Raw genomic sequence first — 25,762 nt, forward strand, 5'->3', positions numbered from 1 at the left:
GTTTATTTATATGGTAGATTACATTAATCAATTTTCATACATTAAACCATCCCTGCATGCCTGCAATGAAGCCTACCTGGTCATGGTGAATGATATCTTTGATGTGTTCTTGTATTTGGTTTGCAAGTACTTTGAGTATTTGCATCAGTGTTAATAAGAGAAATTTGTCTGAAATTCTCTTTCTTTGTTGGGTCTTTGTGAAGTTTAGGTATCATGGTGACTGTGGTCTCATAGAATGAGTTTGGTAATGTTCCATCCATTTCTATCTTTGGGAGTAGCTTGAAGAGTATTGGTATTAGCTCTTCTTTGAAGATCTGGTATAATATTGTGCTGAAACCATCTGGCCCTGGGCTTTTATTGGTTAGGAGATGTTTAATGACTGCTTCTATTCCTGTAGGAGAAATAGAACTATTTAATTTGTTTATCTGATCTTGATTCAATTTTGGCAGTGGAACCGATCAAGAAAATTGTCCATTTTCCCTAGATTTTTAAATGTGGTGGCATATATGTCTTTGAAGTAGGATCTCATGACTCTTTGCATTTCTTCAGTATCTGTTGTTATTTCTCCCTTTTCATTTCTGATTTTGTTAATTTGGATAGTGTTCTCTGCCTTTTAATTAGTTTGGCTAGCAGTTTGTCTGTCTTGTTGATTTTTTCAAAGAACCAGCTCCTGGCTTTGATAATTGTGTGAATTGTTCTCTTTGTTTCTAATTTATTGATTTCAGCCTTGAGTTTAATTATTACCAGATATCTAATCCTCTTGGGTGTTTCTGCTTTTTTTTTTTTTTTAGAGCTTCCAGATGTGATGTCAATTTGCTTATATAGGATGTTTCCAATTTCTTTATAAAGGCACTTAGTGCTATGAATTTTCTTTTAGCACTGCTTTCAATGTGTCCCACAAATTTGGGTAATTTGTTCCTTAATTTTCATTGAATTTCATGAAGTCCTTAATTTTTTCCTTTATTTCTTCCCTGACCCAGGTGTCATTAAGTAGAGAGTTGTTTGGTTTCCATGTATATGTAGGCTTTTTGATATTTCTATTGTTGTTGAAGTCCAGCTTGACCATGGTGATCTGATAGGATACAATGCATTATTTCATCTCCTTGTATCTGTTCAGGCTTGCTTTGTGACCTATTATACAATCAATTTTGGAGGAGGTTCCATGAGGTGCTGAGAAGAAGATATAATCCTTTGTGTTTGGGTGAAAAGTTCTGTAGATATATGTTAAATCCATTTGATTCATGACATTGGTTAGTATCATTATTTGTCTGTTTAGTTTCTGTTTCAATGACCTATCCTTTGGTGAAAGCGGGATGTTGAAGTCTCCCATTATTAATGTGTGTTTTAAGCTTTGTTAATAGTTCTTTTACAAATGTGGGTACCCTTGTATTGGGAGCATAATGTTCAGATTTGTGATGTCATCTTGGTTGACATTACCTTTGATGAATATGAAGTGTTCTTCCGAATCTCTTTTTGATTAATTTTGGTTGAATGTCTAGTTTATTAGACATTGAAATGGCTGCACCAGCTTGCTTCTTGAGACCGTTTGCTTGGAATACCTTTTTCCAGCCATTTACTGTGAGGTAGTGTCTATCCTTGTGACTGAGATGTGTTTCTTGAATGCAGAAGAGTGTTGGGTCTTGTTTATGCATCCATTCAGTTAGCCTGTGCCTTTTTATTGGAGAATTGAGACCATTGATGTTGAGAGATACTAGTGACCAGTGACTGCTAAGTATGTTGATTTTCATGTTGGTTGCAGTAGAGTATTTGTATGGTTATGTTTTGCAATAGTGAAGTTATCTATTTCCTGTGTTATTTTGGTTGTAGTTTGTCATGTTGTGTTGGTTTTTCCTTCTAGAAATTTCTATAAGGCCAGATTTGTTGACAGGTACTGGTTGAATTTTTTTTGTGTGTGTGGAATATCTTGTCTTCTCCATCAATGGTTAATGAAAGTTTCACTGGGTATAATAATCTTGACTGGCTTCTGTAGTCTCTTAGCATTTGCAGGACCTCTGTCCAGGCCCTTCTGGCTTTTATGGTCTCTGCAGAGAAGTCGGGTGTGATTCTAATAGGTTTGCCATTATATGTTACTTCTCCTTTTCCCCTTGCTGTTTTTAATATTTTTATTTGTTCTGTACATTTTGTGTTTTGATAATATGTGGCAGGAAAAATTTTTTGGTCTATTCTATTTGGTATTCTGTAGGCCTCTTGGATGTTTATATGCATCTCCTTTAAATAGGGAAATTTTCTTTTATGAATTTGTTAAAAATATTTTCTGGGCTTTGGAGTCAAGAGTCTTCCCTTTCTTCAATGCCTATTATCCCCAGGTCTCATCTTTTCATGTTGTCCTTGATTTCTTGGATGTTTTGTGTCAGGAATTTTTCAGACTTAGTAGTTTCTTTGATGGTTGCTTCAAGTTCTACAATTTTGTCCTCTAGTTCTGAGATTCATTTCTCCGTCTCTTGAATTCTGTTAGAGAAGCTTACCTCTATATTGCTTACATTCCTCTCTAAGTTCTCTTGTTTCTGTCTTTCTTCTGTCTGTGCTTTTATTATTGTTTCCGTTTTCATCTTCAGATCCTGAAATGTTTTATTGATATCCTTCATCTGATTGTTTGTATTTTCATGAATTTCTTCTATTTCCTCTCTATGGGCCCCTTTAATGTCTTCAATCTGTTTTGCTGCATCTTCCTGCATTTGTTTGTGAATTTTATTAGTTTCCTCCATAACCATCTTCATTACTAAGGATTTGAGGTCATTTTCTTGACCTTCTTTAGTGTTTGTGTTCTCAGGATTGGATTCTTTGGGATAGCTGGGGTCTGGAAATGCCATATTGTTTTGGGTTTTGCTACTTGTTGTTTGGTTTTGTTGTTTTTACACTATCCTTTAGTCATCTTGCTGTCTCTCATGTTGGGAGGTAGCTTCTGGTGTCATTCACTGATCGTTGAGAGTGGATTGTTGGTGAGTGTCTATATGTTGAGGGCCCTGGTTGTGGGGATCAGAGATCCCTGGAACAGGCAGATGACCTGGTTTCAGGTTCAGGGTACTTTGATTTACACCCTGAGATCCCCACTGGGTCAGCAGAGGTAGGTGCTGGTACTCTGCAGCCCGAGGATCAGTTTGAGGTAGTGTATATAGAGCTGATTATCCTGTCTTTGGCAGGGCTTTGAATACCCTGCCATCAGCCCTGGGATTTTGTGTTCTAGGCTCAGGTCACCTTAGAGTGAGTGAACCCCTGATGGCTTGTAGCAATTGTTTAGGCTTCTGCCTGATCCATGCAGGCAGTGGGGCCTAGGTCCGCCTGTCAAGGAGAGAGCAGATACTGCCTTGTGGTTGTTGTTGGTTTCTAGGTTTCCCCTTTGGCTTGTCCAGCCTCTCTTGAGAGTGTAGGAGGCCCTGCTGGGCTGTGGAGACTGGCTAGGCCAGGTCAGTTCCACTCAAATGTGCAGGAACAGTCTGCTGGGGCAGGTATCAAGGTTTCTTCCTGATCTGGTTCAGACTGTGCATGTGTGGCTGGCTAATGTGTCAACAGCCATCTGGGCCCCCGTGTGGTACCTGGAGCTTTCTGTGGACAGGTGCAGGTGGATTGGGGGTCTGAAGTCAGATCCACATGTTTTCCTGAGATTTTTCCAGGCCAGGAGCTCCAGTGCTTCACCACCCACAGCTCAGTCCCATATATGGAGTTTGTGCTATAGAGCAAGGCTGATATTCATAGGCAGGTTCGGGTCGAGTCGCTGGGGATTGGGCACCGGTCTTCCATGAGCCATTTGATGACCAGAGGCCACACCCACCTGTGTTCTGCACTGTGGAGACCCCTCTCACCTAGGGCTCTCCAAGTCTTGAAGTCTGTAGCTCCCAGTGGGGTCCCCAGTCTCCATCCTATAGATCAGCTACAGTGCATGTTTGGCACAGCCATCTTGGAAATCCCCAAAACAACTATTCTTATTTAGTGGGGAGTGTTGTCCAGACTGTTTGAGAAACAACAATTAAAGAAATACTTCTGAATTTTTATTTTTACCAAATTCTCGTATATATCAAATGTTGAGAATATACCATTAGTCCTTGTGTAATATTTGACTTAAATTCATTGTCTTTTGTTTAGTTTATGATATTTTCCTCTTTTTATCTCTATCATTGGACTACCTCTAATATTTGTCTATTTCATGTGTTACATTGTGATTATGTAGTTCTTACACACACACACACACACACACACACACACACACACACACTATACATATATGTATATATATATTGCTTTAAAAATATGTCCTACTTTTGACATTGTATCTGTGTGTGTGTGTGTGTGTGTGTGTGTGTGTGTGTGTGTGCATGAGTGTATGTGTGTTTGTGTGTCAGGACATAGGTGAAGATCAGAAAACAACTTGTTTTCTTCTTCCATTGTATCTGATAAGGTGATCTAACTTGGGTTGTTAACCTTGGCAGGAAGTGTTCTTTTGCCCATTGATTCATCTCTTCCTCTTTTATTTATTTTTATTTTTTGCCTTCCCCTTCCAGCTTCTCCCATGCACCATCCTTGTTCTGGCTCAAATCCATGGCCATTGGCCATATTTTTTCTTTAATCATTGTTATATACTTCACACAGTTCATAATATTCCCTATGTGTATATGATCTCAGGCTGCCACAACTGGTAAAGGATAACAAACTGGGGAGTTCTTTCCTGGGGAAGATTATGTCTCCCAATCTCAGTATTCCCCATTTTCCTGTAGTTCTTTGTCTTGTGTTGAGGCCTCATGAGCTTTCCACCTTCGATGTTAGCATGCCCATTGGTATCTTTATTGTATCGTTCCTAATTGCATTTTAAATAGCCTTATCCACAGCTGCTTCCTTTAAAAAATTAAGCAGCTTTGTTGGGACCATTGATTGGCTTTGACTTCATGTACCTGAATATGTTTGACATGTATTCAGTCTTTGAAGCTGGTTTTTATAATGCATTGTTTAGGCTAAAGGCTAAGTAATGTTGTGGTTAATTTATAAGTATGGCTTAATAAATATTTATTATTAGACTTATTATTATGGAAGTATTTTTGTAACAATTAGCAATCAATGAAAACATAGACACCTGTTATATTTTAAAATAGCCTTGGCTCACCTGAAGCAGAGCAGATATTACTCCCTTAATATACCTTCTGTACTTATTTGCCAAAATCCCATGCCTTCTACTTCTAGTAATTTCTATCGAGCCACCTCCCATCCATAATCCCAAATACTTGCTAATGTTTGTCATTTAGGCAGACAGCCTCTGGCCATGTGCTTCTTACTCCACCCAACCCATGGCCATGGCCTCCTTACTTGTCCTTGTCTTCTCTCTCTGCCAGATCCTCTTCTGGTCTCTGGCTACTTACTTTCCAAAGAACCTCTCTGCCTCACCAACCCAAGAACCTTAGCCATACCTATCCCATTTGCCCTGCCTGGGAATGTTGGCTTTTTATTGGTCCAACAGGAGTAAGTTCTTAGGTAAGGTTACAAACATTTTGGGATACGCGAGTCTGCTCATTTTGGCAACAACCAGACCAACTCCCAACAAATTAACCAAGGGCACTAGTTTTCCAGGCTTGCATGTTTGGCAAGGGACTCCTCTCTAGTAGCAGACAACATTAGGTCCCTCTTAATGTGAAAACATCATTTTAGGAAAATTTCTTCTTCCCTTGCACAACTGTGTTTTTCATTTTCACTGTCAGCAGCCTGCAGGCTGCTTGAAGGACCTCTGTCCCATACGCCTGTCTTCAGTCACTGAGAAAAGTCAGTCATGCATACCTTGTCCTCTCCCCCTAACTCTTATTTTTCTTACTTGAGCCTAGGAGGCTTCCACTTTCTGCATTTCACTCAAAGCACTTGATCATAGTCCGCAGTAATTACCATGTAACCAGATTGTCTCTTCAATCCTCAGTCCTTTCTTATCTAATTATTAGCACCATTTTATTAGCACCATTTCACACAGTACTTGATATCCATCCTTACTAGAAACTTCTGTGCTTGACACCAAGGACAACATTTGACATCAAGCAACAACTATTTTCAATTTCTTTTTCTGATTCACTCTGATCTTTTGAACTAGTTGAAACTGAAGTGCCTCACAGATGTGGATGGTCTTGCACTTCTGTTACTGATGACTTTGCTGTGAGCTGTAGATGTTGTCTGTGTTGGTCCTGCATTTTTATTATTTATTTATTTACTTACTTATTTATTTATTTTTGGTGAGAGCTGTGGATTTTGTCTGTATTGGTCCTATGTTCTATCCTTTGTTCACAACTCTGAACTAAATCCTGTAGAGGGATTTTGGTCCAGCAACATGGCTGCTCTGGCAAGGGATCATACCCAAAGCCCTCCTAGGTCTATGTAATCCAGCAGGAATGCAGACACACTCTGGATTACAGTATGATCTGGCTGTAATACACACATGCCCTTAGTACACACTCTTAAATCACAAACAATAAAAGCAACTTAGTTTATAGAAGGAATCAGCCATGTGTGAAAGTGACGTCTAATTTAAAGCCAGACAAAGTGACAAATCAGAGAAAGATTTGACAGAACGAGTTAGAGGTAACTTGTGCCCAATTATTGTGAGACCAGGACCGGAAGGAGAGGCTGCTTAAGAGCAGTGCAGGGAGAGAGAAAGGATTTTTATTTCGTGTTTGTTTATTTTTATTTATTCACTTTACATCTCGATCATAGCTCCTTTTCTTCTCTCCTCTTAGTCCCACTCTCCTTCTCTCTTCCTCCACCCTCCTCCCCTACTCCTCAGAAAAGGGGAGCACCCCACACACACGAATACACCTCAGCACTGAGAGTTTTTCTGAGAGGGTTTTACAGAGACAGGTTGCAGAGACTACAAGAAAGACACAGGTGAAGACAGAACAAGCCAGGGAATGAGAAGGAGCCAGAAGATTAAAACAAGTAGCCAGAATTAGTTTGAGGCCAGGCAGATTGATTCAGTCAGAAGCTAGGATAAGCCAGTTTGAACTGGTCGTGTTGGAGAGGAGTTTGGGCCAGAACACAGGTGCTGAACCAGGCAGCGAGAATTCAGAAAGAGCTAGATAGACTTGGAAATGGCTCTCATCTTATCCCCTCATGTGAGGAAATAAAAACAACATTCATAAAATCCAATGTCCGTCTCTGCCTGGTTGAATAATAGGCATTTCAAAATTTGAAGCAGAGCTTAACAATCAAATTCATTAACATTTTTATTGTATTTATTTATTAAATGGGTGAGTGAGCTGGTGTGTATGAATACTCCATAGCATGAGCGTGGAGGTCAGAGGACAATGTGCGGGAATCAGCTGTTGTTTCCACGCTGCAGATTCTGGGATTCTGCTCCATATGAAGTCTTGGCAGCAGCACCGTGTCATGCTTGAGCATGTCATTAGAACAAAATCCCTCTGATCCCCAAGACCAGTGTTCTGTTGTTCATCCTCATTTCAACAGCAGCATGATTTTCCCAGCTTTAGGAAAACGCCTTGCACATCAATACCGCTCCTCTTGTTCCCACCTGATTCCAGCCTCCCCCCTCCTCTCCCAGTCCTCCCAACACCCCTTCCCTCATTCTCCCCTCTCCTCCTCATAGAAGGGGGAGGTCCCCCGTGAGTACCAACCCACCTCGGCACATTAAGTCGCTGCAGGGCTAGGTGTGTCCTCTCCCACTGAGGCCAGACAAGGCAGCCTAGTTAGGGAACTGGGATCCAAAGGCTTGCTTTGGAGTCTGGGAGGGCCCTTGCTTCCATTGCTAAGGGACCCACATGAAGACCAAGCAGCATAATTGTTACATATGAGCCGGGGCTGCTCTTTGATTGCGGTTCAGCCTCTGTGAGCCCACACGGGCCCAGGTTAGTTGACTCTAGAGGTCTTCCGGTAGAGCCTCGGGCCCCTCCAGCTCCCTCTAAGTAAGTCCCATTTGCTCTGCTTTCCAATTGCATCCAGAGTTCCAGGTCTTTGTACAGTCTCCACCCTTTTGTTGTCATCTCCTCTTTGACTTATTTATGCAAGTTCGTAACTGGCCCAGTTTCTACTATTATTTCTTATGGCAACCATGATCAGAGTGTTCCAATGAAATACATGCATGTGTTGAAATAAGGTTTGTATACACTAATATGAATAGTTATCACATGTTAAAACTTAACATCTGAGTTTAAGCAATTGTATGTCTTACTACAAACTTCTTCATGTCTTGACTTCAGACTCCATATGAGAATTGAAATAGTTAACAGTAACGTAATGCATGCACATTATTTTTGCCTCCAGCTCAATTCATTTCTATCTAATCATCCACTGATCTCTATCCAAGTACGCTCCACACAAGTGACACCATTTCAAAGGCTGGCTCTCACACCTGCCTTTCCTTCAGCTGTTTCTGTGAGAAGCCCCACTTCCGCCTGTCCACATGGTTCCACCGCTGCCTTCCAGCCTTTGTTGTTCTGCCACCTTCTCATGAGGCCTTCCTTCCTAGTCCTAGTCCATGTTGGAATCCCTTTGTCCCAAACTCTCTCTCTTTCTCTCTTCTCTCTTTAATATTTTACAACATTTGTTATATTATACTAAACTATACACTTAATTGATTTTTGTTCATTCTTAATATATTTATTATGGTTTATATTTAGTAAACTTGAAATTTATGTCTTTTGTATTTACAGCTATTTGTTGCCTAGAATCATGTTAGGTACATATTAGATTCTCAAGAAAGAAGGATGAAGAAAGAAATGAATGAACAGATGAATTGTGGGAAGAATTAGGCCCGTGCAGCTATGTGTCACTCATGCTGTGTGACACGGGTGCTTTTCCACACAGGTACCACCTGCCTTTCAGAACACAGCCGTGCTGGGAGCCTCCGGTGAACTAGAGACACTGGCTTTTTATATTATGCCACTTTCTTTGCTTTTGGATTTTTCCTTTTTTTTTTTTTCCTTCGCTCAAAATAGAAAATATTGCAGAAAAACTTAGGACCTATTTAACTAATTTTTATGTAAGTAGTACCTTTTCAGGGTGAGGAATGAGTTGTATTTTTGCCAGGTGTGTTTTCTTGCCTTAGATGCTGCTTTTCTAGAGTGAGTCTTGCACTGGGCATGCAAGTCTGAATCCAATGCCTAGTTTGAGCACTGGTGCTGTTCTTATGTTCTCTTAACTACTAACGGAAACAGATTTTACAAATGTTAAGGGAGATGTTGGTGAGGGGGCGTCCTCTTAGCCTTAAACTTAGTAATATTGCACAAAAGCTGAAGTACATGGGCTTCCTTAAAATATATGTAACTCTTGCATGGAAACTACATGCATCAATAAAAACTACTTTGTCTACTTAAGGAAGGATGTACTCCTGTGATTTAGGAAAGTATCTCTGGTATTTGAAGGTTCTCAGCAGGATTTGCCTTTGAGATGAAACTAAGTTATTACCTGACAGGCTCCCTTACAATAGAGATCCAAGACTAAGCTCACTGAATTTCATTTTATTAGACACACACACACACACACACACACACACACACACACACACACACACACACACACACTGGTCACATATCCCATCTTTTTAGGAAAGAGAAAGGTGTTCCTGAGTCTTGGTTTTGGTTAGCTTTCATTAAAGGCTGTGTGCAGTTGCAGCTTCTTGCTGGACTTTCTATACATACTAAATGGGAACTCACTCTGAGTCTGTCTTCATTAAAATCTATGGTACTTTTTCTTACTGTATGAAATTTTAAGAGGAAATTTTGTATTAAAGTATCTATTCTGTTCATATAACATAATTGATGGCATTAAAATTATAGTTATTAAATTTTTAGGCCATACAAACTGTAGTGAAATGATCAGCATGGGAGACATGTTAATTGACATGGTAAAGGATGTGTTTATTAATAGTTTTAAGCAATCTAGCTTTTGTACGTTGAGTTGGCAAGCAGTCAGATTTATATATGCTGCCTGCATATGTTGTTTCCTGTTTAAATTTTTCTTCATACTTGAAAATAAATAGAAAAAGTAAAATTCCAAGACTATTTCTTCAATTTTATTTTAATTAATTAAACAACTCATCTCAAATAATACTTTATTTTCTGTGTAGATGGTCACAGGAGCTTCCTATTAAAAAGACGATGTAATTAACCGTGAACATTTGCTTTCTTTTCTTTTTCTTTCTTTTTTTTTCTGTGACCCTTACCAACGACTAGCTGATGATAAGTACAAACTTATTTTAACGTTTTAATTTGGGTATTGCCTTTCCTCCTTTCATGAAATCATGAACTTTAAACTATAACAACAGAAAAACTACCTCTGAAGAAATATTTGGAAGCAAAGTGGGTGCCCCCACAGTGTGGTGTGTCTCACCTCTCAAGAAAGCGAAAAAACAGCTAAGGGTGTATTTTGGACACTTACTAGATAAGATGAGAGAGTCAGTCGCTGCTGGGAGACACAGTGTGCTCTGTGGGAACTTCCTTCAAGTTTAGGACACACCTGAGAGAATGTGCGGAATTGCACCAACGCCTGCAGCAGTGCAGGGGGCACGGCTGTGGCTTTCCAACAGATCCGTTTTGTTTTCCAAAGGGAGTTCTCTGGCTGCCTTCTTTATTATGTGGTCTATTTCACTTGGCGACGGTGGCATGCGGTAATTCTCGGGTGAAAGCTTTTCTGAAACAGTTTTTGCAGCAGCGGGAAACAGCTGACTGAAAAGCAAATGACCATCTTTTGTGACTGGAAGAACGGTGTAATCCTGAGTTCAGTGTGTGTCTTGCAGGGAACATGTGTGACAATTTTCCTCCCAGGCAGCTCTGTTTTGTTTGCCTAGAGTTACAAAAGACATTCTGCTCAATGTTAAACTCTATACTGATTGAGGCAACAACTTCAAGTTGTTAACATCAAAGGAAAAGTTGCAAATTATTTTAGTTCCCCTGCTTAAAATATATAGCTGTAGGAAACCCTTCCTTACATGTAAGTGGGATGCTTTAGGTGTCATGACATTTTCATGTTCAAAGTAATGACATAAACATAGAGAATGAGGCTACTCAAAATTGTCTTCATTATCTCAACACATTCATAATTTATGAATGCATTTGCCAACTCCAATTTTCCGACATACAAATGTGTATGAGTGGGAGCTTGTGTGTGTGTCTGTGTGTGTGTGTGTGTGTGTGTGTGTGTGTGTGTCTGTGTGTGTGAGTGTGTGTGTGTGTGTGTATGTGTGTGTATGTGTGTGTGTGTGTGTGTGTGTGTGTGTGTGTGTGAGAGAGAGAGAGAGAGAGAGAGAGAGAGAGAGAGAGAGAGAGAGAGAGAGAGAGAGAGAGTGTCTGTGTGTCTCTGTCTCTGTATGTCGGGGAAACAGCATATGGATGTTGGATGTTGGAGGACAAGTTATCCCAGCTGTTTTCTCTTTCTCCAGTGTAAGTCATAAGGATTGACTTCAGATTTTCACATAGTGCTTGGACCTGCTAAACCATCTTGTTGCCCCAATAAGGCACTGTTTTAAGTCAGTCTCCATAGTTGTAAGTCAGTGGAAGTGTGAAATTTTGTGTATAATTGTGTTGGTTACTTTTTTAACATTTGCCCTAATTACCACTTTCTTAAATGATCAATGTATAATATTTTATTTAAAAAATGAGTTGATTTATTGAAAATAGACAGAATTTGTTTAAAAACTTTTAAACAAAGATAGCTGATATGTTCGTATGTGTTTATACAATTGTTGATCCAACTTTTATTTTTTCCAACTGAAATAAATAATATAGTTCCCTCAAAGAATAAGAGACAGTTTTCCTACATGGAACTCAGTGCTAAGTATGAGAAAGTAAATTTAGGAAGAATAGCTTGTCTAATGTAAAAATAACAGAAAAATTTATACAGGTTGCTTTAAGGTTAATGTATATTCTAATATATAAAATGTTATTTAAAATCTTGACATTACAAAATGATATTTTTGTTTTTTATATCATATTTTATGTTGTGTTTTAGTTTAGCTAGAATAATGAAAGACCTGAGGATAAGATCTGAGGAACAAAACAACTGTATAGATAAAATTTGTTAATTTAAAAATGTATATAGGATAGCCGGGCATGGTGGCGCACGCCTTTAATCCCAGCACTCGGGAGGCAAAGGCAGGCAGATCGCTGTGAGTTTGAGGCCAGCCTGGTCTACAAAGTGAGTCCAGGATGGCCAAGGCTACACAGAGAAACCCTGTCTCAAAAAAAAAAAAACCAAAAAAATGTATATAGGAATAAAGTTCTAAAAATAATAGATAATAAATGGAAAAATCACCACAAATACTATCTGTATAAAACAAATGAATCCAACCAGAAGAAACAAATGGTCTCTAATAATTCCCTTTCCTTTCCAAAAAGGTGAACAATCTTTAAGGAGTCAGTTTTTCTCTGAAAGAAACAATAGTGTATGTGTTTTATAGAATTGCTTTATTAAGATCATCAGAAACATGGGTGTTTGGTAGGTATTTTACAAACATTTGTCAGCTTTGGAACCTTTCTCCCCCTAAGTTTTTAAATAAAAAATGGTATATGAATAAGAATATGGCATATTACCTTCTTGCCTCCACTATATATTTAGTTATAATGGCTGAGTACAGGAACTTATGCAAAGACAGATACTGTTGTAGCTATCATTAATCATAGAGGCTACCAGCATCTGCTCTGACCATGTGTATTTAAATCCTCACTTCTTTCTATGAATCCCACCCCATTATAGTATTAGCTTGATGTTCATGTATCCCTATCTCTTTGTCAAGGGTACTTCAGGACTGGCTACTCACATTCAGTTACTGTATGTAGCTTCTTTTTTAAATTGAAGACTTGCAAACTAAGAGAACAATTTATTTGACTTCCTTTTCTCCAACACAAAGTGGGAGACAGTGGCAAGATAACCTCTCTGGACAAACAGGGAAAGAGACATCCAAAGTCTCAACTGAAACTCAAGGCAATCTATTAATTGTAGCCACCTGTAAAATACAAAGACAAAGTATACACTTCCAACATACGATGGCATAGAGTAGATAATTCTATTTCAAAATGGAAGAAAGGGGGAATTATGGAGGAAATGCTAGACTAAACAAGACTGAAGCATGACAGGGGAAACTCCAAATTCTGTAGATCCAAATTTGGTGTCAAAGGGTGTTGATAGCTCTACCCTTCCAGCTTTGCGAATGGCAATATTTCTATCTCTTGAGCTGATTTACACCCTGTATGCAGATCTGCCTGGGTGATATCTATCTGCTTATTACCTCCAACATCTTGGGGTCTCCAATGCTATCTAGACTTCATTCACAGCTTTGTACAATGTGTACTCAGAACATCCCTGCAGGGACATTACTGCCACATATTTGGCCTCAGCAGCTTTCCTTTACCGTGGAGGAAGACTTCACAATCCCTTTACTCATGTTTTGTCCATGCCTCTACAGCAAGAACCACACGAAGAATGGTACCAAATTTGGCTGCCCACTTGGGATGGAACTTGGTCCTCCATTTGATTTCATTTGCACAAACTTTTCTTTATATATGCTTTTTGTGTGTGTGGAGAAATTTATTGGGCAATTTATTGCCCTGAAGACCCCATCCCCTTACTCTGTTTCACAGCAGGGTTTCCTTACCTCTTTCAGCACAATCCACCGCTCCAACATTAAATTTCCATCTGCTCATTTTCTCCCAGTACTATATACACTGTGTATTTCTCTTTACTTTATTTGTATTTTTGACTATAGACCTGCAAAAGAATGATTCCTAATAATCATGCTGCAGAGTCAATATTAGGCTGCCATGAAATCGCCTCTGCCAAGAAAATTATTCCAAAAACTTTCAACATATCCTCAGGCAGATTCTTAGGACATGGGTGAAAGGCAGCCCCATTATTGGGGAAAATAACACAAGAGTTTTGGTCTCTAGCTCGGTTGTTCCCTCTGAAGCCATTTGAGCTGGGCCTCTGTTGTTCACATGGCTCTCAGGACTGCTGTCTTCCAAGCTCCTATTAGCATGGTTCTGAAGGCCCACTTACAGCTTTCAATTGCCTTCCTAGTTCAAGTTCCCAATATATAGTGGCCTAATTGGTCAATTAAAATAATATTTGTGATAAAATAGAGTTCATATCTGGAAAAATAGTAATGCAACTAATTCATCCAAAAGCATAAAAGATATGAACAATGTAACCTTTAAAGGATGCTGCTAAGTCACTTGTAAAATTCAGGAAATTGCTCCACAAAAAGGCTTAGATAAGTTATGATTTGTTAGTGCATTTAAATAAATTAATGGTTATGTAGAGCATCCTAATAGCAAGGTTAATATTAAGTTTTAAAGCAGTAATTCTTATTAAAACCCAACAGAAAAAGTAATATTGTAAACATTATAATTTACTTTTGTTCTAGAGTTTCCAACCAATTGAATGTCTTAAAGGAAACTTTGGTATGTTTTATATAGAGAGTGGATTTTCTCCTTTATAGTTTTTAGAAGGTGGAGGGAAATTGACTGTGTTTCTAATGATCATATCCAGATAAACTGACTTTAGAAAGCTTTTTAAGATCTTATCTTATAAAAAGATCGAAGGTCCAAGAAGCAGACCTTTAGTTGGTATAAATACACATTTGGAATAAAGCACTGAAGAGGAGGAATGCGTGCTCACAGAGAACGCTCATACTAGTTGATATCAACTGTAACAATTGATCCAGAAAGTGCAGAAATGGGACCGTTCCTTCTCATGAATCAGAGGAGAAAAGTCCTTACCCCTGATTAATTAATGACAAAGGAGAAAACTTAAATTAGTTAATCATAAATTTTTGAAATCCAAAGAAACAATAACTTGGTATTATCATACTCAAACATTCATAAATTTATTATGTAATTTTTACACTCTCACAGACTTTAAAGTCATGAAATTAAAGAAACACAAAGATTTTGTTCTCAAACCATGTCTTAGAGCCTTATGAACATTTACCTTGAGGTGTAAGTATTTCTCTAGTCTTTAGGAGTTATAAGTGAAATCCATGAAGTTTTGTTTATAATTTAGCCATAGGATTCAACTTTAAGATGATATGTTATAAAATAATACCAGCATCTCAGTGGCCCTTTACTATATTGTGATCATTTATAGATTTAGCAATTTTTGTTCTCTTTTTAAATATATTTTATTAATTCATTCATATTACATCTCAATTGTTATCCCATCCCTTCTATCCTCCCATTCTTCCCTCCCTCCCTTTCACCCTATTCCCCTCCCCTATGACTGTGACTGAGGGGGACCTCTTCCCCCCTGTATATGCTCATAGGGTATCAAGTCTCTTCTTGGTAGCCTGAGGCCTGGTGGCACTCAGAGGAAGGATAGCAGATTTAGCATTTTTTAAGTAGACCAGAAAGACTACAGTCTATAGTATTTTGCATAGATATTGAGTAGTCTCTTTAAATAAATTGCAAAAGCAGTCTTAATGACTAGCAGACATATTTCCATTCAGACTGGGATGACTTTCATTTCATCTGTATTTCCTGGCAGTGTTCCTTCCTCACAATCTAATTATTTTGCATTAGTACACTAGGGTTTGCATATATCTCCTGACCCAGTCAACAAAAGTCTAAACTTTTTAACCTATTTGCTTGCTTTCTCATTTCCCCCCAATTCCATTTGTAGTGTAATCATCTACCAGATTGGTCTCCTTTTAATAGGTTTTAAAAATCACTTTATTATTAATATACTTTTTGCTTCATATAATATAAATACTGTATGAATGTAAAATGAACTCATTATATATGTAATTTATTTTAAACTTGAACACTTCTTTTGAGAAGTCATCTGGTTATTCTTTGTACTTTGCCATTAGTATTGAAAAATGATGCTTCCCATTTTTAAAATATAAGTAAAATGAAGACCTTTGCATTTGCTAATGTACAATTATGGTTTTACAATTAAGAATTTGATATTTGAAACATTAAAGCCATCAAAGTAAAAATTTTAACGATTTAACTTAAGAAATGAAAAATCTCTGGTAGTTGCCATGAAAACCAAAGAGTAATAATCTTGTTAAGTTCTAAATATAATCAGTGAACCTGCCTTATCTCCTCTTCCTGTAATAATGTCAAAGCTCTGCCTGGTTATGTCTTGCCCAGCAGATGGGTGGATTCAGTGGGTAGGCAGTCCTCATGACCTTTTTCATGTACTGGAGATAACTTAGTCATTTTCCACTTCTCAGCTACACTACTTCGTTTGAATGCTGTGAACTTTTAAAAAATGTCACTAAAATGTTAACTATTTTTTTTTCTTTACGCATTTGTGAGTTTTGACTACACAAGCATTGGTACCAAAAAGTGTACTGCATATATCTTTAGCAAACTCTACAGTTATTTCTGAACTTATAGATAATCACATTTCCTATTTGAATGTATAATTTACTACATCACCAGCTCAGTTTCTTATATCAATTAATTTCATTCTTTTGGTTATTTTAATCAACTTATTTTATCATAACGTTTATTTTCTTTTACTTCTCTCTCTCTCTCTCTCTCTCTCTCTCTCTCTCTCTCTCTCTCTCTCTCTCTCTAAGAGGAGGGGTGATGGGTAGTGTGTAAGATGTGAGTTGAAGGTGCTCTTGGAAGATAGCAGAGGGTGTTGGATCCCATGTAATCTGGAGTTACATGAAGTTCTGAACCACATGATATGGGTGTTAGAAACTGAAATTGAGTCCACTGGTAGAGCAGGAAGTGCTCTTAACCCATAAGCCATTTCTGCAGCCCCATTCTAACGTTTTCCTATGTTTATATCTTTTTGTGATAAATTTACTAAGCTCTGGGAAGATAAGAATAATATATGTTAATTATAAATACAAATGGAAGAATCTCACTAGAGAAAAATGTAGTCAAATATATCTGTTAGATATACTGGGCCAGAAGGCTGAAGATGCTGCTGCAATGTTATAGAAAGTTTTGGCCGACTGTTTAGGCAGCAAGCTGTCTCTGTCAATTTTTTTTTCACTTTGGAAGTTGTTAACCTGAACTTCCTGTTTACTCCGATAATTAATTTTATTCCTTCTCAATTCTCTGATGGGGTTGAAGACCAGATAGTTTAGTCTTACAATTAAGCTTAGTTGTTTAGGAGTCAAAATGTGTTTAGGTCTAGACAGATGTCTTAAGTTGATAGAGATGAGATATGATAGATATTGATTTGCATGCAGAATTTTAGACTCACCAGGATAGGAAAGATGTTTGCTCCAAGGTTGCCAAATACAGATATCCAAAGCACTATGAATGTAACATTTATATAATTCATGTCTGTTTCATGGTTTCTTGCTGTATGTAGTTCATTTTATATATGTGTAATGATATAAATGTATATATACAAAATTTTTAAAAATTTAAAAAAGGAAAAGGAAAATGCAGTCAATTTAGCTATCTAAAATGTTACAACTTATGCATGAAAAATAACAACACTTAATATTTTAAAAAGAAACAGAACAATATTATCAACAAATGAGGCAGTGAGGGCCAATGAGGCAGTTCACTGGGTAAAGCACTTGCCACACCTACTCGACTACCTATTGAGTTTGACCCCAAAACTAATGTAACATATGGAAGGAGCAAATGAAGGCACAAAGTTATCCTTTGACAATGTCCACATGCCCTATCTCTCCTCACACCAGTAGTGATACTAGAATGAAGGAACAGAAGCATGTTGTGAGACAATCATGCCTCTAAGAACTGTTTATTCCCCGTAATGGAAAAGAAGACACAGTCCCCAGACCCATTCACAAAATTATGAGGCAGTGAATGACTCTAAATATGTAGAGTGTGGTTCAGATGACATACCCTTCTTAACTGACCCAACAAGCATTGAAAGAAATGTAAAATTACCCCATCACCAGTAATTAAGGTATATTGCTCAAAAGAACCAGTTAGGGAACTCATAACTGATAAACACCTTCAGCAAAGTGGCTGAATACAAAATTAACTTTAAAAAGTAACCCTTCTATATAAAAATTATTAGGTGTGCTGAGAAAGAAATTAGGAAAACAACACCCTTTGAAATAGCCACAAATAATATAAAGCATCTTGGTGTATCTCTAACCAGACAAGTGAAAGACCTGTATGACAAGAACTTCAAGTCTTTGAAGAAAGAAATTGATGATGTCTGAAAATGGAAAGATCTCACATTCTCAGGGATCGGTAGGATTAACATAGTAAAAATGTCCATCTACAGATGCAACATAACTCTCATCAAGATTCCAACAAAATTCTTTATAGACCTTGCAAGAACAATTCTGAACTTCATATAGAGAACAACAAACCCAGGCTAGCTAAAACAATCCCTTGCAATAAAAGAACTTCTGGAGGCATCAGCACCCCTGATTTCAAGTGTACTACAGAGCAGCAGTAATAAAAACTGAATGACACTGGCATAAAAACATACAGGTTGATTCAAAGGACCAGAAATAATTCTACACACCTATGGACATTTGATTTTTGACAAAGAAGCCAAAAGTATACAATGAAAAAAAGAAAGAATCTTCAACAAATGATGCTGGCTTAACTGTATGTCTGCATGTAGTAGAATGCAAATAGATCCATATCTATCACCATGCATAGAACTCAAGTCCAAGTGGATCAAAGGCCTCAACATAAAACCAGATACACCAAATCTGATAGAAGAAGTTGGCACAGGAGATAACTTCATGAACAGAACACCGACTGTTCAGACTCTGAGATCAGGAATTAATAAATGGACCTCATGAAACTGAAAAGCTTCAGTAAGGAAAAGGACACCATCAGACAAAATTAATAAAAAACCTTTTAATTTTATTTTAACTTAAAAATAAATATTTAATTGAAATAGGATTCTATAACTTCTCCCTCCCTTTCTTCTCCCCAGCTCTCTCACAGCAACCCCTCCCACGTCCTTCCTACTCATGGGTTGATAGCCTCTCTATATTCATCTGTGTGTCTGTGTTTGTATGCACAAACATGTAAATGCCCCCGGCTGAGCCCATTTTTATTGTCTGTGTGTATGTGGCTTCAGGTCTGAGCACTCTGCATTGGACAACCAAGAGAGGCTCATTCCTGGGATAAAAGTAATCCTCTTTCTCCCAGAAGTCTTTGGTTGCCTGTATTCTTTGCATGGGTAGGACCAGGTATCAGCTGGGTTGGGCTCCCCATGATCCCTTGCTCTCTACATTGTGTCCAGTTGTGGTTTTCTGTGATGATCTCCACTTGCTATAAAGTGAGGCTTCTTTGATGACAGGTGATAGTTATACCTATCTCTGGTATAATGGAAAGTTCTAAGAAAATATGTTGATCTAGCAAAGTGGCAGTGGTAGATTATTTTTCTAAGGTCCATGACCCCAATAGCCCTGGAGATCTGGCTATGTTTTCAGTACTAGGCATAATGCCCCTACAGCTGAGTGAGCCTTCTTTACCACTAACATGTGAGTGGCAACTATTGTACCTTCGGTGATATCTTTCCATACAGATATTTGAAAAGATGCCAAAAATACACTAGAGGAAAGACAGCATCCTCAACCAAAGGTTACTAGAAAATTGGATATGCACATGCAGAAGAATAATATTATGTATCTATCATGCTGCACAAAAATTAGATCTGAGTGGACCAAAGTCCTCAATTTGAAACTGAAATACTCAAACTGCTAGAAGAAGACATAGGTAGTGCCCTACATGATAGAGTTGTGGGAAAGGACATTCTGCACTGCACTCCGTTTGCCTTAGAATTAAGCCCAACATTTGACAACTGGGACTTCATAAAACAAAAATGCTTCTGCATAGCGAAAGCCACAATCAATTAAATAAAGAAGATGAGAGAGAATCTTGCTAGATAAATGTCTGGCAGAAGATTAATATCCAGAATATTCCAAAAAAGTCATAAGGAGTCAAAGGAACAAGTGACCCATCCAAATATGTCTATTTATCTAAACAGATTTCTCAATTAAATAAAAATGGCTAAGAAATACTTAAGAAAGTGTTTATTGTCCTTAGCAATTAAGGAAATACAAAGTAAAACCCTTGCCATTTCTTATCACTTAGTCAGAATGGCTGAGATCAGTGGAACGGTTGACAACCAAGGCTGGCATGGTTGTGGAGAAAGAGGAACCCTTGCTCTGTGGGAGTAGGAATGCAAATTGGTGGATAACTCTGGAAATTACTGTGGAGAATCCTCAAAAACAACTGGAAATCAATTTAGCATATGAGCCTAAAGAACAAGACATTGTAATCTACAGCCAGTGCTCTTAGCTGCTGAGGCAGCATTCCAGCCCACAGGGTCCATCTTCAGAGGAAGACAAATTGTACCCTGCACTGAAGCTGAGGAAGTGTTGAGTGCTGGAGACCCAGAAAAGATCCTCCCCTGTCACATTGAATGTCCTGGGGCGAGAGAGGGGGCCCAGTAGTTTACAGTGCTTGTTCTTCCATAGGACCCAGGTTCAGTCCCAGCACCAACATCATGGCCCCAAACCAGTTGTAACTCCAGTTACAGTCAATCCTATTTCCCATTGGCCTCTGAAAGCAGCAAGCACATTGTGGTACACTGACATATATGCAAGAAAAACACCTGAATACATAAAATAGAAATTAACAAGACAATAGTATACATTGTTAAGTTTATTTTGAAATACAGTCCAAAGGTTGATATTTTAATTGTTAGCATGAGTTATATTTTAAACTTCCCTTGCATGTCTCTCTTTTATTCTCCATCACATATGCGTAACTATACATTGTTACAGACTATTTCATGATGTTATTGGACCTATAATATATCATAATATTTCACTTTTAAGTACATCAGAATTTATCTCCTGAAACCACAAAGCAGTGATAAAACTCAGGGATTCTCACATTTTTACTGTGCTATTATCTATAATATAGATCTTACTCTAATTTTCTTAACTGCTTGATTAATATTTCACATCCAGAATCATGCATTCCCTATGTTCCTTTAATCACCTTTATTTTGGAAGTTTTGATACTAATCTTTCTTGGCAGTGACTTTCTTAAAAAAGTGTGTTTCTTTAAATAATTTTAATATTGTATCTTCTAACATATATATGCAACAAAACCTAGCAACTTCTTACCCTATCGTTTTCTTTTCAAACAAGGAACAAACTAATGCCTTTAAGAAAAAGATATTTCTTACTGTGATTTGGAAAAGCATTCATCATTCTGGAGAAGAAAATAGATACTTTTAATCCTAGCAAGCATATGAATAAATATGTGCTAATAACCCCTTGTGACTAAAATGATTTAAGCAATGTATTTTACAGCACATAGTGAATATACACCATATTATTTATAATTTTACTGAAAGTCATAGCCAATGGAAAATTAGAGTATATTATAATTTATTTCATTAAGCGTTTGAGACAGAAACACAGCTTTTAAAAGTGCATCAATTGTCTCTCAACTGTAATTCATGACTCAAGTAATTAATCATCGTTTAAATGAAACAACATATAAATTTTTCTTAGTTCAAGTTAACTTTAAATCCATTTTATAAGCCATACAATGCAGAATATAAAACTCTTAAGTGGGCATCAGGCTTCTCTTTGTTACAGGAATGTACTTTCAGAGACATTTCAGAAACCTGCATTCCAGAAACCACAGTTTGTGTATGGCTTCACTGAAGGCCTATCTCATATCCAATCTTCAAGCATAAAGTGCTGGAAGTATGAAATAAGTGAGCTCCATCTCCAATAAGGATGCTCGGCTTTCTACTTTGGGCACTTGAGCTCAGAAGGATATAAGTGTTAATTTGATGTTTTACAATGATTTAGAGTTGAGGATTAGGTGTAGTCACCCACATCACGTCGGCTTTCTCACTCAGTGTCAAATTGTTAATTGCTCTCTCTTTGGTGTCCACCGCATTTTCTCATGGTTGAATCACTACTCTCCTTTCTCTCTGGCTTCTTGGTTTACACCGCTGACGACACTGTGTTCCTCTACTGTATTGCTTTGCTCCTTTGTAAAGCTTAGGGGGTTGTTGGTGTGGGCTGTATTCCATGAATCTGTTACTGTCCTTCACTGCTTTGTTGCTTCAGCTGTCTTGTGAGTCTTTATCCTGTAGTGCACACATTGATGTTAAACGTTAGTGTGTTTGGAAGCCATACACTCTAGTTTAGTGAACTAATTATGGCATCATTTTCATTTCCTTGTTTTTGTTTTACTAAATGTAAACAACACTGTACAAACTTCTTCCTAGACTTTTGAAATGCTATCCACTTTCTTATTTTTTGAAACAGCTACTTATTTTTAATGACAGGACAGTTTTTCTAAAATAATTTCTTAGGTATAGAAACCACTAATATTTTCATCTATGTATTTTATGATTATACTTTTAAACAATTTATATATTTTGATTTATATAGGTACATAATGTCTAGAGGATATGAGGTCATTTACTTGTTATGAATACAGATCTGTTCATTCCAACATTTTTGTTTCTTGAATACACCATTTTAGGTGCTTGAAATGTAACTTTGTCATATGATACAAACGTTAATACTTTAAGATACATTTCTCCTTCATTCAGCAACTTGTTTGCCGAATGAGCTACTCTGTCTTAGATTATTTAGAGCTATGTTTGTCTCTTGGCTCTTTAAGTCCGATATCACAAGTCTATAGCATGAGATTCCTTAGGGAAGGGTATAGGAAGAGCCTGCGCTGCAGCGGCCTTGGTGCACTGGTCATTTCTTGCTTCTGATGTAAATGGAGCCTTTACACTCTGTTTCTACTTTCTTGTGCCCAAATTCAGATCACCTTATATCTAATCTTTATGCTAAGCCGGCTAGAAACTAAATGCGCCGTATTAACTTCCCAGATTGTGCTGAGTACTGAGCCAGCACGGGAACTAGGGCCTCATAAAGTTGTTATTTCCATCCTTTGGCTCCTAATGGTCATCCTCGCTTCATCATTTCCCACTAATGACAGACTTCCAGCCTTCGCAAGTCAGTGGTTTTGCTTGGAAGCTGATAAGGAATAGGCAGTTGTCATTTGAACTAATTGTTCCTCTCTTCAGTCTACTGTGGTCCCCAATTACATACACATACACACAGACAGAGGGAGGGAGAGAGGGAGTTTTGGCAGATCAGTGACATGCCCGTTTTTCAGAATTAGTGTACAATTGCTCTAATCCCATATTTCCTGTGTGTAATGTTGGTGGAGGAGAAACAGACAAAAGAACAAGTGATTCAAAGCCAGCCTAGGCTTTATTTAAGATAAATCTCCAGGTGGGGAAAATAAAGTCTTCTAGAGCAGTGGTTCTCAACCTTTGGGTCATGACCCCTTTGGGGGTTGCACAACCCTTACACAGGAGTTGCCCAAGACCATTGGAAAACACAGGTGTTTATATTGAAATCATAGCAGTAGCAAAATTACAGTTATGTAGTAGCAACGAAAATAATTCTGTGCTTGGAGGTGAGCATAACATTATGAGGAGCTGTATTAAAAGGTTGCAGCATTAGGAATGGTGAGATCTTGCTCCAGAATAAGTAACCAGAATCATAACAGAGTGATAGGTACACAGCTTACAGGGAAAAATCAGGGAGGCCAGGGAGGGAACTGATATGGACTACTTTGTGTTAATTAATGATGTTAATTCACCCAGCGAATATAAAGGTAATGTAGAGTAAAGCAGCTCTGACTCTATTTGAAGCACCAGGAAATTAAAGTTCAGAAATGGAAGACAACCTTCTGTAAGGCACATCGGTATTTAGCCTGCTTTTGGACGCTTTTTAAGTGTGTAGCTGTCATCTTATCATATTCAGACCCCAGTGGAAACTACAGGTCCTAGGATGTAGAGTTTTCAATTTGTTTGCTGAAAACTACTTTTCTAAGTTCCCAGCTCTTCCATCGGTCCTATTGTGCAGTGTCCACTGGGAGGGCCATGTAAGTAAGTCAGAAAGGAGGTGTTGCAAGGGCTATGTTCCCGCGGTGTGTTAGGTTTGGTCTGCTCATATAGACAGCTCCACTTAATAGTCACAGCAGTACCACAGCCGAGTTATGACCTCACCATCCCGATTGTGCAAATGTCTCCAACAAGACACTTAGACAAGAGCAGGTGAATGAACAGTACATTAGTTTTAGTGTTAGTCTCTCAAATTGGTTCAAACTTTTTTTTCTCAATGTTTTCACTGATATATTGCCTAGGCAAGGTAAGTGGCCTATATTTTGGTACCTCCCCATGCTGATAGTACTGAAATAGCCTTGGAAAAATTATATATATACATTTATTCATTTATTTATATACCAGATATTTGTCTTAAGGACAAATATTGGAAGAAACTATGTATGAAAAATTAGTATCTGCTTTCACTGGAAAAAAACGATTTTAAAAATCAAAGTTACAGGTAATAGTGCACATAAAATATGTGTTTTCTTATTAGAGAATTATAAGCTTTACCAAAGACTTTGGTTTTGCTCAAATATGTGTATATGTGTATATGTATAATATTTGCTGAGAATATTAAGTGCAATTTATTTAAGGTCATGACTAATAACTTTTTCCCATGTTGAAGAACATTTATAGATATAGATATCAATCCCATGTGTAAGGTATTAATGAATGATATTAGTGAGTTATTTTATATTTATGAGGTCACTGTCCATTTATCTAAAGTAATCTTCTAAAGTGTATGGATGATGTAACTAAAATGAGTTGCTCCTTTTTTCCCACAGCTCAGTCCATTTTTAAGGCATTCTGTTCTGAAGAGAACATACAATGTCACTCTGCCATGCTCATCCTCCACTAAGAAAGAAAATACCAGTTGTTCATCACGAAAAGCCAGACAAACGCGTCAAAAGGAAACATTACAGAGTAGTCACTGGTGAGTACACAGGACACATGGTCATAGAGATGCAGGTATGGTAACATGCGCCCTCACTGCGGTGCAGCTGTCTCCATGAGACCTTCCACTCCCCTCAGGCGACTAGCAAGGCTTATGGTGCCACACAATCAGTAAGAGATTGTGGGGGAAGACCACCTCACACTTCCACATTTGACTCCCAATCTGGGTTTTATAGTCTGTTTTTCTTTTTGTTTTTAATGGTAAGACAGAGAAGTTATTTAATGTGATTAAGCAACAGGCCCTTAATACAGTTTTCCAATTCAAAGAAATAAATTATATTATAGTAAGTTTCAATAAATTTAGCCAGATATTTTGATTTGTATGATATGGCAGCTTGAGTATTTTATGGATAAATTGTACCTCTTGGTACAGCTACACAAACAATGGATAGTCTCAAATAAATCATTAGTAGATAGCTTACTAGCTGTAAGCTAACCATGAGTGCCTCACAGTGCCTCACAGTGACTATGACTGTGAGTGCCTCACAGTGACTATGACAGCACCTTAGACTTTGATCATTTATTTTATAAGGCAGAATAGGATTTCAACTGCTTAGTGCAGCTGTGTCTAAAGAGTCTTTCTCATTTAAGTGTTTATACAATGAAAATGTATTGTACTTCAGGGGTTGATCAAGATTATATTAATTATTAAAGAATTATATTCTAAAAAAGCATATAAACCTAAAAATTCTGAAATATCACAGACTATTAGAGGAACAAATCAAATTATTTATCAGTATAATTGACATTAAAATATAAACAACTTTGATATTTATATTTAAGAAGGTTGAGAATATCTGAGCAATGTTTTATTTTATATGCTGGGAAATATTTCAGACCTATTAGGCTAAGTAAAATATCTTATTTTTATTTCACTGTTATTTATGCAGTAATTATAAAGTTTAACAATATCCGTGGCCAAAATTCTCATTCTTCTAGTCAGTAATAATTT

The 25,762-nt window shown here is 37.6% G+C and overlaps 1 protein-coding gene across 3 annotated transcripts in view; it reads left to right on the top strand.

Moving 5' to 3' along the window:
• The window catches only part of STPG2 (sperm tail PG-rich repeat containing 2), a 428,379-nt gene that overhangs the window by 399,303 nt on the left and 3,314 nt on the right, over positions 1-25,762 (top strand). For all 3 annotated transcript variants that reach the window (XM_084757397.1, XM_084757398.1, XM_084757396.1), the window contains one exon: positions 24,642-24,790. In XM_084757397.1, the coding sequence (XP_084613523.1) occupies positions 24,642-24,790 (149 nt within the window). The remainder of the gene's footprint in view (positions 1-24,641; positions 24,791-25,762) is intronic.

This window comes from Acomys minous (genome assembly GCF_964271855.1).
Source record: "Acomys minous genome assembly, chromosome: 14".
NCBI lineage: Eukaryota > Metazoa > Chordata > Mammalia > Rodentia > Muridae > Acomys > Acomys minous.